The 21,360-nt window shown below is 39.7% G+C and overlaps 1 protein-coding gene across 1 annotated transcript in view; it reads right to left on the reverse strand.

The window, feature by feature from the left end:
* Positions 1–639: 639 nt before the first annotated feature.
* The window catches only part of LOC149179837 (uncharacterized), a 233,959-nt gene continuing 213,238 nt past the window's right edge, over positions 640–21,360 (reverse strand). Inside the window, exon 9 of the mRNA XM_089415813.1 lies at positions 640–1,150. Coding sequence (XP_089271939.1) covers positions 1,083–1,150 — 68 coding nt within the window. The 3' untranslated portion in view covers positions 640–1,082. The remainder of the gene's footprint in view (positions 1,151–21,360) is intronic.

The raw sequence follows: 21,360 nt of genomic DNA on the forward strand, positions 1-21,360 counted from the left end.
GTACAGAACGAAGAGCATGCATGGGCACAAAGTGCAGATTATTGAGTTTTTAATTGACTGTTCTTCATGGTTACGACAGAATTTAACAAGATTTCAACACTATATGGATATGGTGTAGTTTCATCTCCATCCTGTGAGGGATAATTCCTTTCCAAAATGGAAGAAGCCAATGTTTGCAGTGATCAGAATAGGGAATGCTTTTGCAGCATCTCAAGAGGAGAGCAGCACCCAAACTAAAAATAAAAAGGAGCACATTTCTCTTCTGAACTCATTTTTTAGATGTAAATAATTGTCAGGCTTTTAAGAAAATAGATTGCCAACCATATCAATGACGACGACAGCAACCCAGTAACTTCTGCTACCAATACCCCATCTTGTGCAAGAGAGTTCTTACCTGATGCCTCTAGAGTGAAGACATGGTCATTGTAAAGCCAATGTATGACACTCAGATGAAAATTGCCTAAGCTTCACATGGCATAATGAATACATTGTCAATCAAATCTAATAAATGCATTGACACTTGGGGCCTTGTCAAGTAACCAGTAAATTTGTTTATTCAACAGCATGACTTGCTGAAAGTCATACAAGATGCTTCATGATAATTAATAGAGAGGCACATGCAATCAAAATAAAAGTGAATATCCGCAAATATCTTCCTCAGGTCTTAATAAATGAGGGTGGTGCTTACCCTTAAAATACATGTTCACGTGTCTAGAATACAGCCATTTTCCTAAAGTACACATGACAAATGAGCTCATTCAATGATACACTTCGAATTAATGTTTAGTGAGAAACATATGACGCAACTACAGGCTGACTTAATACAAGATTCTCTCAGGATCCCATGAAGAAAATCAAATCTTTGATGTTGCAATCCTGCAATCTGGTTCAAAAAGGGCACCTTTTTGGATAGCCTGCCATAAGCCAAATGAGAACCTCCAAATCGATGTAAATCTGTAAATGCAGGACTGGCATGATGAAATAATCTGAAAGTAAAATAAAGTCCATATACAACAAGCTCTACAAAAGCATCCTCTACAACCCTATGACATAAGGTCAGTCCATTGGGCAGAATTCCCCAATCAGTCAATCTCCCTCGAATCCAGTTCAGAACTTTGTAGACAATAGAGCTGACGAATATTACCAGATGCTGTGAAAAAAAGAGTCAAAACATTAAAAATATGAAATAATAAAATCTGTACTCAATAAATATTTGACAATGCCCAAAACGTATCTAGAATTAATCTACAGAACACAACTCTAAATCCTGAAAGTACCAAGCACATTTGAGATATTAATAACAAACTACAGATGAGCAAAAATTCAAGATTGGCCAAATTTTTATATCTATGATCACAATCCAAAAGTATGATTGAACTAAATGAACTAATTATTGTGTGCAGTGTGTGCGCGTGAGGCACATAATCACAGGGAAATGTGACAGGAATTTTGGTATGCCAAAAGCATAAGTAAATTAGAGTATGATGCAATAAATGCACGGACAGCATAGCACAGGCACACAAGCAATGGAAACCCAAGGTAGCAGTTAAAACAGAACAGAGATACATTTGCACGTGTTATTATTTTAATGGGTCAGCTTACCAGTGCTGCAGATATAATGCAGGGGATTAATGATTATTCGGGGTAGAGTTTCTTGAATTGGTTAGTATGATTGGTACTTTTTCTGCTCTGCAGCACTGGTACGCTGACCCATTTACACTTCTCTTTTTCATTCAAAAGAAAAGTGTTTGGAGCAGTTGCTAGGTATACAGAGATTCCATGGTGGACCTCCAAGGCAGTTAAACCCTCTCTATTAATTAGCATGGGCCGCTGTCCCTGCCAGGAATTTATCTCAATTTTCAAGTGCCTTTGGAAGCTTACTGTGCTTTCTTTCTTTCCAGGTTTACACATCACAGCCTCTGAGTTTGGTCTTGGCCAATGGAGAGTTCTTGGTTCCTGATATCCACCATTCTGCCTAAACATTTTAAGGGGTCCCAAAGGCTACACAGGGAATTAAGATTATTTTCACAAGGGCTTGAGCATACTATAGCAGGACCCCACTTGCATGTTGTAGGACCTGATGATAATTTGTAAGACCTCAAGGATGAAGCAAGGCAAGATATAAAAATGTAATGTCTAAGATTGACAAGACTGGTGAGGGAAGGGGCAGTATATCACAATATATTTGGCAGTCAAATCACTGCATGGAGGGAGGTCCCTTGTCCCACAAACAAGGGGTTTCATACACCAATTTGGTGTCTAGCTTGGCCGTGACGTAAATTAGATTATTATTATTATTATTATAATTATAAAAGATGTGGCGGAACTAGTATATGGTTTTGCTTTTATCAGCAACTTGTTGAAGCAATTGGCAGATGTTAATGCTTCAACCTTAGCAGATTTTCAGTCTGCAGTCCTTACTCATATCCCAGAAAAAGAAGCTGTTCTCTTAAATTCTAGACTTCACAAAACAAGGATTCTTTATTTCATAAATTATCCCGAGGAGAAATTCCATTAGCAAATGGAAATGTGCAGTTGCAACATCCACATCCATGGGCATTTCCAGTTTTGATTCAGCGACATGTCCAACACAATAGCACAGATCAGATGTTAAGATCTGTTTCACAAGCCATTGATCAAGCGATGCCACATTTATGGGAAGACATAATAAAATTTGTGCATGTGAGCCTTTCTGTTGACCATCGAAACACTGGAAAAAGCAACGGTGATTATTACACCGTTTCTAGATGGATAAATATATATATCTGTATATTTTGGATAGATCAGTTTACCAAAAGAAGAATCTATATTTGACAAATACTCTTCAATGATCTTTGCTTGCTTTGGAATTATTCATTCTGCTAATAGATAAACTGCCTTGATTTATTGAGGAAGCTGGATTAATGAGTCTTTTTTGAGATGGACTTTGGGACCTACAGAGTGGCAGTCTTGTTTCCTTCCAAAGGGGGGCTCTTTGGGTACTCCTTACTAAGGGGGCATTTTCAATTTGGGCAGTATTTGTTTGTTATTTGAATGTCTATTGATAATATTTGACATGAATCAAGTATGAGAGAAAGAATGTAAAGGGATCCATAACCTTGATTCAAGCAATTTATGTACCTGCTGACGACTTGGCCGACCCTGCTCCTGCTACGACATTTGCACATTTAGATGCTACTACCGTACTATCGAGAAGATTAGCTGCGAAGGGTATCTATCCAGCAGACCTAATTCTGAACGTACTTGCGGATTCTTTAGGATCAAAGTTGAACATCTTTTTTCGGTACGAACATCTATATCTAGCACATGTTAGATATAGCACTTGAAATGATAGGACAATCTGTCATTCCTTCTCGAATCATGAGGGATATTGTCATTCAATCGATCATTACCGTAATGACATATATAAGGAGTTACCAGCTCTCTCATACGAGGATCCTAGTCAAGGAGCTAGGATGCATACCTGGAATGGCCCCTTGCTCGAAAGGAAGGTTTCCGAGGATCACTGAAGGAAAGGGACCAGGGTCTGACATCCACCTATACCCATCGTAGAAGCCTGAATGAGCTTGAAGTTAAGAATCGATTGTGGTTTTTTATACATGAAGTATTCAGCCAAAGCTGCTCCTGTATAAGGGGCGAGATATTGTAATGTAGCAGGAGAATCCGCAGTTTCCGCTACCACAATGGTATATTCCATTGCGCCCATGGACTGTGGGCTGTTACCATGCAGAAAAGTCTTTTCTCCTGGGGAACGTCCAAGAATTGTTCACTTGTGTAATGTAAAGGAGGTTCCCTCGAAGAGGCTAATTTGAAGTCGTTGATCTATCACTTCTTCTATGCACCCTGGGAGGTTGATGCAACGTAAAAAAAGAAGAAGGAAAGAGCAAATGATTGCTATAAGAATAGCAAAGAAAATGAAAATCCAAAAGATGGTTGAGACTTATAAGTTAGCACGTGGGCTAAAGTCAAGCATGAAATCTACCTTTATCATATGGTCATCACCCGATTCCTGGGCCAAAGTTGCCATATCTCATAGAAGACAAGGAATTCTTGCATGTCCCAAACCCTAATGGGCAATGAACTGCCCTATCCTAAAGGGAGTAACAATTGTTATACATCATACAAACAAAGCTCACATTCCTTGAGCTATGAGCAACAATACAAGGAAAAATCAAGAAAAAGCAAAAGGAAAAATAGAGGGGTGGAAAAACAAAGGTTGATGTAACTCATGTATCCACAATTGCTCCCTCCTTGCATCTATACACTGATGATGAGGTATCACATCATAGTTGTTACCTTTGACCATGGCATTTGGCCTTGGATTCCCTTTCTCCCCACTCTTTGTTCCATCATTATTCACTTGGCACCTATTGATTAAGGGAGGACTGAGGACATGTCACTTCCCTTTGTGGGTTGGAAACACCTAATAAGCTTGTCTATTAACCACTCCTACCTAGGGAGGAAACACCATTAATAATAAATAAGGGAAGGGTAGGTAAAAGGGTGAATATCCTCTCCGAAGGAAAAGTCCCCCAGCAATGGCCGAGAAAAGAAGTTCCACATACCCTCGGACGAGGCGAGGTTCACGAAAATTAGGTCTATCGACACCCAAATCCCTCAATGTTTACAGTGATGCTGCAAGAGACGGCTGCAAGAGTGATTACGGTTCTCTTAAGATAAGATAAGATACGTGATTAGGTTCTCATCTCAAGTCCCCAATTTTGAAAGAGAAGCCACATATGAAGTACCTAATGATGAAAGTTGTAGCACTGGATGTTATGTGAGATTGGTGGGGAATTCCATCTATAGGTTTGGGCAACTTAATTGGGGTTTAGGTCCTCTAGAGGGACATATTGACACCCACAGGTGATGTGTTGAGAGCCATGGGACCCAAAGCATTTCAAAGCATCATTCATAGCCATGGGCACCTTCAGCACCCACAACTTCTGCACTTTGCCCTATATTATTCATGGGATGATGCATCTAGACCAGCATGCACCCAGTCGGCTTAGCACTTCATGGAGGTTAGGCAATTGATCCAAGGCCTAGAGGAGGTTTGTCTCATACCTTGAGACATGAGAGGGATAGCACCATCTTCAGTGCCCTCAACATTGGAGCATAGACAGATATTTCACCACTTGGAGACCCATAATTGTGGTTTACGGGACAATTTGCATGGAAGTCTAGGGGCCAACCCCTAAGGCTTGATTTTAGGAGCCCTCTACACTCACTTTGGCACATGAGGAGCTCAATACATGCCTTCAAGAGGCCTACACATGCATGACGTTAGCATTTCAGCCCTCTTGTGGGTTAATTATTATGTTTGCACATTGGTTACTAGGTCAACCTGTGACCTAGAGTGTTTTTTTCACATTACTTTACGACTTAGAGGGGCTTTTGGGCATAATTCGATTTATTAGGACTTACATATATTAGAGATCACTCCATTGTGATCAATCATCATCACACATGGAATTTCAGCCTCATTGAGGAACTCACACTTGCTCTTTTGTGGACTATATTGGATCTTGGATACAATTTGACATTTGGAGCTTATTCTTGGATATTTCTTGGAGCTATTCTTTGAACAATGGAAGGAATTCTTGCATGTTTTCTTGTAAGTGCTCATTATTGTTGAATATCTATTTTTCTATGTCTAATGTATGGAATTATTGATTATAGGTCATGGAAAAAGTGTGCCCTAATTTGTTGATAATTAATTGAATTGATATTTAGATTAATATTGCATGCATTACTCACGCATGACATGTATTGAATAGTCCTAGACTCCTAGTGGTGAACTCATGGTAGGGCATCAAATTTCAACATCCTTGAAAACAAGTTTAGCTAACCTAAATCATCCTTGACTCCATGTGCCCAAAGAACAAGGCACTAGTCCAATTTGTTGGTGATCAATCTCATATCTTATCCATCTTTTCTCTCTCTTAAATTTGGTCCTTTCAAGCCTAGGGCTTAGGGCAAAATTCTATGGAAGAGATATTTCGGTGGTTGTAGAGCCTAAGCATCAAATAGATAAGGTTTTCCACAAAACCTATAAATTTGGTGGGCATCTACTTCAATTTTATCCATAAATTTTCTTGCCCTAGGAGGGAAACCCTAGTTTTTCTTCCCTCAACTTAAGGACTTTCTTGATGGTTTCAAGAGCCTTGGCTTGGCTAATATACATTGTAAGAAACCTTTTCTCCTCGCCTTAACCTTGAGTTACTCCAACACTTTTCCAAACAATCAAACCCTAGGTATTATGCCTCCATTTCTAGGTATCTTCATAGAAAGTGAATTGCTTCCTTATGAAGCCTTGGACCAAAATTGTGTCTTTCTTGAAGGCCACCAAATGAGATCATTTCATACCTCAAACCTAGATTACCTATTATAAGTGATCTATTTCCCACTAGGACTCCTCCCATCGATGAAAGTTCATAAAGAGCAGGGGGTTTTGGTTGTGGTAATAGTTGGCTGCCACCATATTATTGCTTCTTGGTCTAGTTCACACCTTGTAAGGTTTCCCTCTCCAAGGCCGGTTAGATTTGGTGGCAATTGTACATACATGGTACATGATCATACATGATGATACAATAGCATGCAGTGGTATCCACTATTGTACAAGGGTATGCAATGGTATGTAGAGGTGCACAATGTTGCACAATGGGTTTTTGGGGCATTCTGTCAAGGGTAGCCTCTTGACAGGAACTCCGAGGATATAAAAAAAATTGGCTTACCCAAGATCAATGAGTGGAAGGATGAGCATCTTGGAGCAATGTATTCCTTGAAGACTGATCTTCGATTGGACTATCACCCGAGGTAGGTGGATGAGACATGGCACGTTATGGACATGACAAAGATTTTTCATTTTGGGGATGTGATCAGTGCGCAGGTTGATGGATACAAATCGGGGAATGGCATGATCTAATGCAAAGGTTGCATATAATCCATCCTTGAACCCACACTAAGGGAGATAATCAGGTGGGCGATACATGATACACTGTTGGCAAGACATCTCGGGGGCTTGTATGAGCATGACGTTTAGTAGAAGACAGAGCTATTTTACAAGAGGGTGTCTGGATTCTAATTGTTGTCTAAGTGAATTGTCAAGAGTAGGGATAGTAGAATTTTTTGTGTGGTTTTCCAAGTGCAGGACATATTAGCATGCACATAGTTGATTCCTAGTATCTGGTTCCCATCAACTAGTAGTATACAAGGATTAGAGATGAGGCTTAAATGAATTCTAATGGTTATCAATATGTCACAACAGCAGTCAATAGGAATTGAAAGCTTTGGACTTTTAATTTGCCTATGGGATCCAGGGATTCACCTAGTTGTTAGATTGCTTCACTTCTTCATGACAGTGATTGGTCTACTTCATTAACAGATTGTTATCAGAGAGATTGTTGAGATTTTCTCTATATGGCGAGATAGGTTTTCTGCTCCATTATTCAGGATCAAGTCTAGTTGTGGACTGGTAGACTCTCACTTTGCTAAGATGCCTTGGCAGGATATGTATCATGATTGTGGGTTCAACACAGATATTTTGGCCTCGGGTTCCAAGAGAGGAGAACCTAACGTGAACACGATGGGCAGGCAGTTAGGACTAGAGTTGCACAACATAGTTTCTTTCTGTGATTAGCATGGGACCCTGGAATTACAAGGCTTGGCAATTCAGCAACTGATGAGCATGAATGGATATTTACAAGGCTCAATCACTTATATTTTCCATTAGGCTTCAATTTTGAGGGAAGTGTTCCACTTTTTCAGTGATTCGTTGGGGTTTTGCAGTGCTTCACCTCGGTGATGGTATGTTCAATCAAAGGAGGTTGTGCTTGACTTGGGGATCTCATGGAGGCTAGGATCTTTTTCTGCAAGGGCCAATTGTTATTTTCAAAAGTTTACTCCCAGGGTGCATGGTATTGGTTCCCTAGTTACATAGTTCTTTGAGCGATTGATCGATATATTACAGTATCAAGTTGCTCTACTCATTGACAGTATTCAAAAGGCCTCTTATGTCAGTACCTTGCAAAATAGTGAGTTGAGCAAGGATGCTCCACATCTTTCAGGTTGGTTTGGGACCCTAGCATCATTTTTGGATTCAGTTGGGTCGAGTTTATGGAGTACCAGGTTGTGATGGCACTGGTTGAGAGCACACAATATTTGGGAAAGGACTATAATGTCCCCATTTTTCAATTCCCTTGTTCCACAGCTAGAGTTGACTTCTAGGGTTTGTGTCAGCCAAGTCAAGGGAGTGAGATCATGTTATGATCCAGATCTTGGGGGGGCAAGATCTGAGAAACTAAAGAGTTAGAGAAGAAAGACAGCACACCAATAAATTCTTCATTAACATAGCAAGAAAAAGTTACATCTCCAATTTTGCTAGAGTAATCTACCCTTTTACAAAGTGAGGCTCCTCATTTATAGCCTTCTACAATCACAATACCATGGGAAGTTATCATGGTTGGATGCCATGGGTAGATATCTTGGTGGATGTCATTTTATTTTATTTTATTTTTTTCAGATCATTCCTCCCCCCTCAGGAAGCAATGGTCCCCATTACGTGAAGTTCCCTCTAGAGAAACTTGTGTTGGAGATGAGTTGTGGCTTTGTGGACGACTCAAATCCAAGTGTTGTTAAAGACAAGGGTTTTGCATGGTTGACCCATAACCGATAGTTTGTGAATGACTCATAACCATGATGCACAAAGATCTGAGGATAGAGATGCCCTGTAATGCTTGTGAGCCAACTGTGATTCTGACAGTGTGCGTCTAGCAAGTGGACTTCAATGATAATGGTTTTATGTGGTTGACCCATAACCATGATGAACGAAGATCTAAGGATAGAGCCCATGATACACATTACTAGACCAACAAAGAAATCAGCACTAGGAGGTCCTTGAGATAGATTCTCTCCACACAGATTACATCCTTCTAGGTTTCGGTATGTAGGCAGTGTTTCATTCAAAGATTTTATGCCCCTACCATAGTTTTTAGGAGTAAGGAACCTCCTCAATCTAGGACTCTCCCTAGGATTACACAACCAAGCTCCCTTGGCTCGTGGTGTTGGAATTTCAATAGAGATCATAAAATTCCTTAACTTGATAATTACTTGTGAATATTATGTTCTTCTTTTAATCTTTCTTTATCAAGTAATTATCAGATCAAAACAAGATCATAGTACGCAAGAAAAGAGACAAAAATTTATCCTGGGAAAACCCCATGTGGGGAAAAACCCAACAACCTTCTTCTTAAATAAATCTTTAAATAACAAGAGAAATTAAAGTCATTGTAGCCCTCCACAAGTGCTAAGCCCCTCCTTCCAACTGTCTTCCAAAAGATCACAAGAGAAAGGCAGAATTTCTCACAATGTCACACAGAACAATGTTATGATTACTATGCTTCTAGAGTTTGGACCTTTTTCCCAAAACTTGACTTGAATTTTGACTTAATTGCAAATCTGTAGCAGACCTCCCACCTGCTCTTTAGACTAAACAAAATTCTATTTTAGTAACACATCGATCTTCTTCCACAAGAACAAAACAAAACTCAGATCCTTTAGATGTTACAGAATTCTTCCACAGGGATCTATTTCAGACTTCTATTATTAAGACAAGCCTTTCATTCCTTACTACAAATCTCACCTCTGTGATGTCACATAATTCGAACCTCTATTCTTGTGACATATTTCTATCTTGGACAACCTTTTATTGTTTGCAATAGTTCAGGATTCGAACTCCTTTCTTGACAGTCATAAAGACCTCGCCCTTCATTCTTCTATATAAAAGCAAAAATAATACAAATTTTGATCGTTTTAGATTAGATTACCAAGTGCAGACTTCTATTCCTTTTGTTGACTTCCGATGGCAGGTTAAAACATACTTGAGAAAGATTAGTATTTCTTGTTGTTGTAGCTTCAATTGCAGAACTTCGCACTAGATAATGACTTGATTTATCACCTTCGCTTGAGAGAACAAATATATGTATTGTGTATCAACGAACGAACTTCAAGGAGAGCGAGATAACCTATTTTACATAGTTAACATGGGGTCTAAATGGGTGTCCCAATATGGCAAGCCGACTTGAACAGTTTGGAGGACGACCAACACTTGTGGAGGCTATTTGAAATTACATAATATTTTTTTTCTCCTTTTAATGGCATGAGAAACATGACTTAACAAATACAAATTTTGATTAATGTAAGCATGATAAACATGATGAAAACAAACATAATAAGTTGTTTATCCAAATACAATGATAACAATGGCATTATGAAGATCGACCATAACTACATTCTCCAACACTCCCTTAGTGATGGAGGTATTCATAACGACTATCTAGATATTCTTTGTTGTGATATTTCTTTAAAAACAAGGTTACGCATTTCATAGTACCATTATCCAGGTTAGTAACCCTAAACAATGGTACTACAACATAATCAATACATGTTGATACATAATAATGGTTCACCATCAAACAACTAGTCTCCATACATAGTCTATGTGAAACTTCAAAGGCCTTATCCTAAGCCCAATACTAAACAAGCTCACTCTAAAGAGTTATGAGCAAGATAATGGGAGGAACCTGCTTATCTAAGTTGCCTCTATGATTACTCTTTGATCAAGGTCACAATGATATTAACACTTCTTCCAACACGCAAGTAGTTCCAGGGATCTAGCCATCTAGGCTATTGCTAAGGTATCATCCCAACATCTTCCAGGGATCTAGGTACCAGTGTTGTGAAAAGCGCGATTAAATCGCGATTTTTTCAGCTTGCCGATTTAATCGCGATTTTTATACGAAAAAATCGCCTATTTGTTTTTGCTGATTTTTATTGAAAAAAACGCGCTTTTTTCAAAAAATCGCGATTTTTTCGAAAAAAATTGCGATTTTTAACGAAAAAATCGCGGGGGCTTGGGACAGCGCGATTTTATAATTTTTTTTTTGGTTTTTCATTTGGTCATTTGGGTTTTTTCATGCAATTTTTTTTGAAAGAAACAAATAATTTTTGAGTGGGGCAGCTTAATGATAAAGTCTAGGCCCTAGTATGGATATGCTATTCATGGTAATGTTAAATTCTTAAAGTAAAAGTGACATTCTCCTTAATCTTCATTTTCATCCTTTTACTTAAATTTTTAACATTACCATGAAATGACTCAGGATGTTTGAGAGTGGTTCCAGCCTCATTGGATTTCATATGGAGAAAGTAGAATTTTAGATTTCATTTAAAATCCAGCAGACTTATCAGTTTTTCAGGATTTCAGGATTGGGAGATTGTAATGTTTCCAGGTGACACCACCTGCTCGGGCTACCCCTGCCACCAGTAGAGGACGTGGTCTACCTCCTATAGCTCCTACTTCTAGTTCTTCAGCTTCTAGAGCACATCAGACTCCACTGCCATCTCCACCAGCACAGGCACCAACATCTACATCTAGAGGGAAAGGGAAAGCTGTGGCATTTTCTCGCAAGAGGGGCAGAGGAAATCAATAGGATTAGACTTCATTTTATTGTATATGACATTATGACATGATGAGATACATTATCATATTTTTTGTTGATATTTTGAGGCTGAGTTGGGACTCAGGAGTCAGGACTTACTATTCAGGACATGATTCAATGTTATGTGTGATTTTAGCGCTAGAAATGATATTAAACATCTTATATATTAGTTTTTTTATCATATTTATGTGTCAATGTATTTATTTTATGTTGTAGATGGTTTAGATATTAAAAAAATTGAAAAAAAATGAAAAAAAATGAATATTTTTGTACCAAACGATTTTTTCCCGCTTTTTTCCCGATTTTTCTGATTTTTTCCGATTCGTTCCGCGCGCCGATTTAATCCCGCTCGCGCTTTTCACAACATTGCTAGGTACCATCTAGGCTACTGCCAAGGTACTTACCCTACATCTTTCAAGGATCTAGGTACCATCTAGGCTATTGCCAAGGTACCAACCCTATATCTTCCAAGGATCTAGGTACCATCTAATTTATTGCCATAGTACCAACCCTATGTACCATCATACATGCTACCCAACCTAAGGTAAAACAACACTATGTACCATCATACAAGCTACCTAGCGTAAGTTAAAACAACTAGTCACCATGATCCAAACGGTGCCTCAACCTCATGGTATACAGACTAGTACATGTTTGTCATCACTAAGGTAAAACCTCAAGGAAATTCTAACTTCCAACTATACAAGGTTGGCCAAACACTAGAGGACATTCAACTCCTCACACCACAGTGTCAAAACCCTAAAGGATCCTTATATCACAAGGTTGCCATTATCTTGTTGAAACCCTAACATCACAGGCTTCACTCTAGGCCAGAAGTCTCACTCAACAAGTAACCAAGCCTGACAAAAGCACCCACTCCTATAGAGTGACTGGAAGCTTGTCCCTAAAGTGCAAGTACTCAAAACTTGAGAGTTAAATTGCTCCCTTTGAATCAAAGCTTCTTTTAAATTCATAGTTCTTTCTAGATCCAAAGCTCTCTGTAAATCCACAACCCTTTCAAGATTCAAAGCTCACTTTGAATCCACGACTTGTCACAGACTTAGTTTTGATGTTATAACTTTTTCTAGCCCATACAGTCTTCAACACATTCTAGCAAAAATAGTACAAGAAGAGAGATAGAGCACTTGTCTTTTATGAACAACAACATCTCCCTCTTGATCTTGTATTTCTTGACGTGATCGATCTAGATATCATAAGAGTTTTTCTTCGTTTCAACAACTCATCCTAGGGTTTTTTCCAAACCCTAGGCATTCTCTTATCAAGCCTTTCTAGATTTACAAACCATAGAAATAAAAAAGTTGTAAAACCCTAATTGTTTTTTTTGCAAATAATGAATCTATCTAAGATTGTCCAAAAACCCTAAAGTCAATTATGCATATCATTCAAATTCCTAAATATATTTTTACATGAAGGATATATTACACTAGGGTTTTGTCAAAAACCCTTGAAACCCTAAACCTTCTCTTGTTTAATAATATAAATCTTCGACATCAGAATCTTTTGTTTTGGCCTTCTTTGTTGGTACGATAGTGTCAGCAATAGCAACCTGATCTCTTTCTCTTTTCCTATCGTCATCCATTCTCTTAGGACATTGGTTTCTATAATAACCAAAATTGTGACAATGGAAACATTGAATCTTTGACAAATCTATCTACCTTTGTTGAGACTGATTTTTACTTGAGCCTTTGTTTTGAGAACCAAATTTCTTACTTTCCCCTTTCTTTTTGAAACGATTTGCATAAGCATTAGAGATGGAATTTTCTTCCTCTGGTTTTCCTTCCACTAGTGTAAGTCTAGCTTCTTCTTGAGAGGAATTTGTCCACAACTCTTCAAAAGATGGAGCCTCTATCTAGATATTTATACCGGTTGCGAAAGCATTCCAGGATCAACGTAATCCTAAGTGTGTTAAAATTACAAGTTCTTTATCAAGGATGATCTCATCAATTGCTTGAAGTTCATCTCTTAAACAAAAGATCCTCACAAAATCTGAAGACACGGTGTCATCTTTTGTCATATTGATAGTTCAAAGCTCATTCTTCAAGCTTGTTACTTGACCAATATTTTTTATTGTAAACAGTTTAGAAAGAGCATCATACATCATCTTTGAAGTATCTAGATTGGATATCTAGGGAATTTGAGTGTCTTTGTGTTAAAATTGGCAACTAGGGCCAAACTCCACATGGGTCATCTTATTTATGACAGCGGATATCTTTCTTGGATTCCTCTCTCCGAGAGGTGTAGGATTGATCTAAATATCATCTGATTCTGACATGTACAAATGAAGTTATGAATTTATTTTGATTATGGACAAATTGTCAAGGTTGGCCAGCAAACTTATGTAGGCTTAGAAGCCCAACAGTCATGTCCTTTCATCCTCAACGTTTGCTATAAATTCATGATGCCTGAGCCTCATTTGGACATCACTCATCACTCACGTCTCTCTCTCCTCATCTGATTAGGTACGCATTTTCTGTGCAGCTTTCTCTCTCACATGTGCAAACGAAAGGAGGACGATTTTTTGTTTTAGGCGTTGACCAGTTTGACCGAATTTCAGAAGTTGTTTTCTTGGGCTGTGTTGACCAGCGTTGACCTCCCTTGATTGTGGATTTGGGTGAGGAATTTTTGTCCTAGCAGGCCACAGATCTGAGCACAAAAACAGAGGCAATTTGACCTCTATTTTGACCAGTGTTGATTGTACTAGGGCTAGCCACAGGGTTGAGTTTCGTTGATCAATTTTGACTGGACTTTTTTGGACTGTGTTGGGCTCATTATACTTGTTGTTGGAGGCCAAATTTGACTGGGTTTGACCAAGCTGAATTGAGGAAGAATTTTGCCCTGTTGACCAGCGTTGACTTTTCTGGTTAGGTCACTTTTGTTGCTATCATAAATTATCAAATTTGTAAATTGTACTATCTCTCTCTCTCTGTTGAACTATTGAAGAATATAATAAGCATTGATCAAGGGTTTCCCCGCATTGGGGTGTGTCCCTGGCTGGTACCACATCTTGTGCCCTCTTGTCTTGGCTTGTCTTCTATTGTTTATGTTTATGTTCTATCTACATTTTACTATCATGTTGATGTGATTGCTAAACTAGATATTGATATTGGGCTAATAACGAAATGGAAGTACAATTTCTCTAAAGCATAGAACATACTATTGTTTCCTAAAATTAACATGGTTTCAAAGCTAAGGTGAAAACAAAGCCCAAGCAAGAGTGAAAGAGCAATCACCAAAGACAGTTGGAAAAGGACAAAAGGCTCAATGGGTTCCTCATCCCACTTCCCGATTGAAGACAAGCTCCGTGAAAAATCTAACTATCATGGAATGAAGATGTCTCTTGATTTGACCTTGGAAGAACAAGAAGTGATGGATTATGTGAAGGATAAAATCGCTGAGTCTCTTTCAAATGCGTCGGTTGCTGCGAAGACCAAGTATAATAGGGCTGAAGTCAAAGCAAAGAAGATTATCTGAGATTCCATTTACAAGCATCTGGTGGCCTACATCTCCGAATTGAAGACCTCCAAGGAGATCTACAATAGGTTGATCAGCATGTTCAAGGTTAGTAATGCTAATCAAATTTTATTTCTCAAAAATAAGCTGAAGGATGTTAAGAAGGGCAAGAATGAGGATATTCAATCCTACTTTTTAAGGATCACTGAGATCAAGAATGATCTACTTTCGATTGGAGAGGTCATTCCTGACAAGGAACTTATTCTCACCACCATTGGAGGACTCCCACCTGAGTGGTATGTATTTAGAACCACTATACTCAACAATGATCGAATTCCAGGATTTGAAGAATTGATGTTGAGATGCATTCAAGAAGAAACAAGAATGGTGGACCAAGAAATGCCTTCTAATAGAAGCAACCCTATTGCATTCTCCGCTCATGCCAAAAGGAGAAATAATGTAGGGTCTAAAGGTCATTTCAATGGAAAGCCTGGATCTAAGGGAGGAAGGAAGGGCAAGTGCTTTGTTTGCAATAAGTTTGGCCACTATGCAAGGGAGTGTCCAAATAGAACGGACACATCGCATGATGATGTTCACAATCATTTCAAGGGAAACTTCAACAACAACGATCAAAGCAATGGAAGGTCCAATGGCAAGAGAAAAAGGAATGTGGGACATCAAGGAAATGGTTGACCCTCCAAGAAAGCAAGGAACTCCGGGTATGAAGAATCAAATGTTGTTAACAATAAGCAAAAGGAGTATTATCTTATATCGGCCCTCTCCACTGCCTCTCCAACGAACACTTTGGGGAATTGGCTGATTGATAGTGGTGTCTCAAGGCACTTCACCAGATATAAGGAAGCTCTCTCTAATCTGATAGAAAAGGAGACAAACTTGAAGATCATCCTTGGAGACGATACCACCTATCCCATGAAGGGAGTAGGGAATGTTACCCTTCAATTGAATCAAGGTAACACTATTCATTTACAAGAAGTACTATATGTACCTGATCTCAAGAAGTACCTGGTGTCCATTTCGACAATGGAAGACAAAGGATTCAAGATGGCATTCATCGATAGAAAGGTATGTCTTTGGAAAATAAATTTTAAAGATGCTTTTACTCTTGGGTTCAGGGTTGACACTTTGTATCAAGTTGGAGGAAGTCCATTGGGAGCCATGTCTTGTGACACATCTCTACAATTTGAACTATGGCATCTGAGGTTTTCCCATCTTCATTATAAGGCCCTACCTAATGTGAGATAGATGGTGACATGTATGCTTGAGTTCAAAGTAGAGCATGAAGGTGTATGTCCGAGATGTGCCGAAGTAAAACTTACAAGGGGACCATTCCCCTAAAGTAATAGCAAGACCACAGATATATTGAAATTGATCCACTCCGACATGTCTGGTATGATGCCTGTAAACTCTTTGGGAGGATACTTATATTATCTCACCTCTCCAAATGATTACTCTTGCAACACCTAGATCTACTTCTTGAAAAAGAAGGATGAAGTGTTCACCTGGTTTCGACCCTTCAAAGCCTTGATCGAAAACCAATCCGAGAATAAAATCAAGATATTGAGGACTGATAATGGGACCGAGTACGAATCCAATGAATTCCAAAATTATTGCAGAGAAGCTGGCATTAAGAGGGAGACTACAAAACCATACACTCCCGAGCAAAATGGTGTGGTTGAAAGGAAGAATCGCACTATTGTAGAAGTGGTTCATGCCATGCTTCACGATCAAGGGCTTCCGAAGTTCCTATGGGCTAAAGCTGCAAATACCGTCGTGTATGTTCAAAACCAATGCCCTCATCAAGCATTGGACTCCAAGACTCCAGAAGAAATGTTCACTGGTAAGAAACCCGATGTCTCTCATTTTAGAATTTTCGGAAGCCCCGTATATTTTCTTGTACCAAATGAGAAAAGAAACAAATTGGGTGCATCTGGGAAGAAAAGAGTCTTTGTGGGCTATAGTGAAAATTCCAAGGGATATAGAATTTATGTGGTTGGACAAAGGGAAGTTGAGATAAGTCATGATGTTACCTTCGACGAAGATATAGCCCTCAGCAAGATCAACAACCTTCCTAACCCAAGGAAGGACAAAGAAGTTGACACTAGAAAATAGGGTGCAAAAGAAGATGAAACAATGTCGGATATTGATGAACCTATGGATCCTATTGATCCTCCTCCTAAAGAGCCCTCCTCCTCCAAGAGGAGACCCTCATGGCTTAGGGAGACTCTTGAAGATGCCGAGAGACATATTGCACCAAGGGGGACTTTCCGTGAAAGCAAGCAGTCAAACAAGTATTAGGGATACTTAACCGTCATGAACATTATCATTCAAAATGAGCCTTCATTATTTGAAGAAGTCGTGAAGCAACAAGTATGGAAGGGTGCTATGAATGAAGAATACAAGTCAATTATGAAGAATGATGTCTGGGATGTGGTCCCTAGACCCCAGGACAAATCAGTTGTCACCTCTAAGTGGCTCTACAAAATCAAGCATGGAGCTAATGGAAGGGCAGAAAAGTTCAAGGCTCGCTTTGTTGCTCGAGACTTGTCTCAAAAGGAAGGAGTTGATTATGATGAGATATTTGCACCTGTTGCCCGATACACCACCATCCGCTCAATCATAGCTCTTGCTGCATCTCAACAATGGAACCAACATCAGATAGATTTCAAGACCGCTTTCTTACATGGTTCGATCAAAGAAGAAGTCTATGTGGAACAACCTGAGGGGTTTGAGGTTCATGACAGAGAATCTCATGCATGTAGGTTCAAAAAATCTCTCTATGGTTTGACGCAAGCACACTGGGCTTGGTATGAGAGGATTGATAGCTATCTGATGAAGCTGAGATTCACTAGAAGTGAAGCCGATCCAAACCTTTACTTTAAGGTTGAAAATGATAAACCTCTCATTCTAGTACTTTATGTGGGCGACCTCTTTCTGACAGGTGCAGACCCTCTCATTCAGAAATGTAACAGGGAGTTGGATTCTAAATTTGAGATGAAGGACCTAGGACTGATACACTACTTCTTAGGGTTGGAGGCCTGGCAAAAGCCAGGTGAAATTTTCCTATCTCAAGGAAAATATATTGTGAAGTATTAGAAAGATTTGGGATGGTAGACTACAAGCCTGTGACTACCCCGATGGAACTTAACTTTAAGAAGTTATGTGGTAGTGCTACCAGACCTGAATTGGGAAATGCTTCTGAGTATCGTCAACTCATAGGAGCACTGATGTTCTTGGTGAACTCCCATTCGGACATATGTTTTGTAGTTAACACATTGAGCCAATATATGGTTGAGCCTCATCATATACATTGGATTGGTGCCAAGAATCTTCTGAGATATCTTCAGGGCACAATCACTCATGGATTGAGATACACTACCAAAGATGTGAGGCTGCATGGTTATTCTGATGTTGATTGGGCTGGCAATGTGGTGTATCACAAGAGCACTTTTGGATGTTGTTTTTCTTTGGGTTTTGCTTCGATATCCTAGATGAGCAGGAAGTAGAAATCGGTTGCCTTGAGCACCGCTAAGGCCGAATACATAGCTGCTAGTATGGCCTCCTCTGAAGTTGTCTAGTTGAGGAAGCTCTTCAATGAGCTATTTGGACATGTGTTGGATACCACCGTGATCCTATGTGACAACCAAAGTGGGATTCGATTATCAGAGAATCTTGTGTTTCATGATCGCTCCAAGCATATAGATATCAGGTACCACTTTATCCGGGATATGGTACAACGAGGAGCAATAAGGCTCCATCACATTGGGACTAATGAGCAGGTTGACAATATTCTGACAAAGCCCCTACGAAAGGTCAAGCTTTTGGCCTTCCAAGAATGACTTGGAGTCATGGAGAGACGCTCTTATGAGGGTCTTGTATGATATGGACATTGAGCTTTGGGAGCTCCAGGGGGCTTCGGGTACTTCTTGGAGCGATGAGCAACCACAGGGTTGTTGAAATTTCTGAATCTAACACGTCAGAAATCCCTACTGCATTAGCTGGTTTAATTTCTCCTACTTGTTCATTCCATTAACAAGTTATTTATAAATATTAATACTGAAATAAACACAAATGCAGCCTTAACTCGTATACATATCGACAACTGAAATAACTGAGACAAACACACAAGGGACATCGTTATTTTTGGACAATCGTCCCCAGAAAAACCCAATGCGGGAAAACCGATGCAACATATGTGAGGGTTTTATTATTATGCAGTTTTCTAATACAACTAGGGTGCCAGAAAAAGCTCACCCAACAAAGAATGTCCTCGGCAGTAATACCTCTCCTCAGAGACAGATATTCCGGATGAACGATCCCACAGCAACTACAGCAGCTCCTTAGCTAGACAACAAAAGTTGCTCCAAGCTTCTCCACTACTCTATGTCACTCTGATAGGTATTGTGTCACCCTCTCAGCTCACCAGCACTCCATCTACCCCATGAAAATCACCCAACGCTGCCTCTTGGCCCTGTGTCAGCTCTTCTAGCCTCTGCGCAGCCACTGATGCCTCCGCATTAGCCTCTTGGCTCTTTGTGTCAGCCCTCTAGCCCTCTGCATCACCCACGCTGGCCTCCTCAGCCTCTGCGTAAGTCCCAGCTGACTCTGCGTCATCCTCCCTAGCCTCTGCCTCGTGCCGAACTGCCCCTCGCTGCAATAGATCACTAACTTGATTCTCTCAGCAAAACCCCACTCCAAAAAATCGAACTGACTAATCAATTTGGCGTATCTCCAACTAACCCTCAATCCTCCTATTATACTTTTCTTGTTGAGTCTTCAACAGCCAAAATTAAGTCCCTAATCAATGGCTAAGATTAGATTTGGCTTGATCCACGTCATTTAGAACATTCTCACCTAGTTGTATATTAATAAAGATTAATATTTTAATTTTCCTAAGTTTAGACTTAGGAACCCCATTAAAAATATTAATTATTTTAATATCTCTTCAACCAGGTGGAATTTCCCCAAACCATTTTTGGGTCTTGGAGATCTTATGTGCCTTAGCCTCTCCACCAATTTTTGTGGCTAGAGCACATTTGATGCTACCACAAATGAACAAGGGTGAGTGGTTCAACCTTCCCCTGGTGGTTTGCTGTGTACAGGGTGAGTGGTTCAGCCTTCCCCTGTGATACCTCATGGTGACATGTAGGGAGGATGAGTGGTTCATCCTTCTCCTGCTGAGACATCCTACCCATGAGTCTAGGACTCATGGGAAGTACCTCTCATCTAGCCAATGAGTAGTGAAATGAGGATAGGGACCATAGTACTATTGATGGACGCATCGTTGACTACCGTACTCCCTATGCTAGGATGACAGATATTGATCTGGGATCAATTGGAACTGACTTCGGGTCAGTAAGAGTGGTATGCGACACTCTCTTTTGATTGGAACTGACTTCGGGTCAGGAAGGGTGGTATGAGACACTCTCTTTTATTTGGGATTGACTTCGAGTCAATAGAGAATGTTATGATACATTCTCGATCACTTCTTCTTCATAGTTCAGCAGAGCAGAGCAATGCATTGATGGCATAGATAGTACAGATTGGCAGAGAGATTAGCAGATGGAGTTTTCCCTAGTTGAGAGGGAGTGTTAAAATTAGCAACTAGGGCCAAACTCCACATGGGTCATCTTATTTATGACAGCCGATATCTTTCTTGGATTCCTCTCTCCGAGAGGTGTAGGATTGATCTAAAGATCATCTGATTCCAACATGTACAAATGAAGTTATGAATTTATTTTGATTATGGACAAATTGTCAGGGTCAGCCAACAGAGTTATGTAGGCTCAAAAGCCCAACAGTCACGTCCTTTCTTCCTCAACGTTTGCTATAAATTCATGATGCCTGAGCCTCATTTGGACATCACTCATTCACTCAAATCTCTCTATCTCCTCATTTGATTGGGTACACATTTTCTAGGCAGCTTTCTCTCTCACACGTGCGAAGGAAAGGAGGACGATTTTTGGTTTTAGGCGTTGACCAGTTTCACTGAATTTCAGAGGTTGTTTTATTGGGCTGCGTTGACCAACATTGACCTTCCTTGACCGTGAATTTGGGTGAGGAATTTCTATCCTAGCAAGCCACAGATCTGGGCACAAAACCGAGGCAATCTAACCTCTAATTTGACCAGCATTGACTGTACTAGGGCTGGCCGCAGGGTTGACTTTCGTTGACTAGTTTTGACTGGACTTTTTTGGACTTTTGGGTTGAATAGACTTGTTGTTGGAAGCCGAAGTTGACTGGGTTTGACCATGCTGAATTGAGGAAGAATTATGCCATGCTGACCAGCATTGACTTTTCTGGTTAGGGCTCTTTTGCTGCTGTCATAAATTATCAGATTTGTAAATTGTACTATCTCTCTCTATGCTGAACT

This window comes from Pinus tabuliformis, chromosome 3_2, assembly GCF_031772625.1.
Source record: "Pinus tabuliformis cultivar Carrire ecotype Pingquan chromosome 3_2, CPIR1, whole genome shotgun sequence".
Taxonomy (NCBI): Eukaryota; Viridiplantae; Streptophyta; class Pinopsida; order Pinales; family Pinaceae; genus Pinus; species Pinus tabuliformis.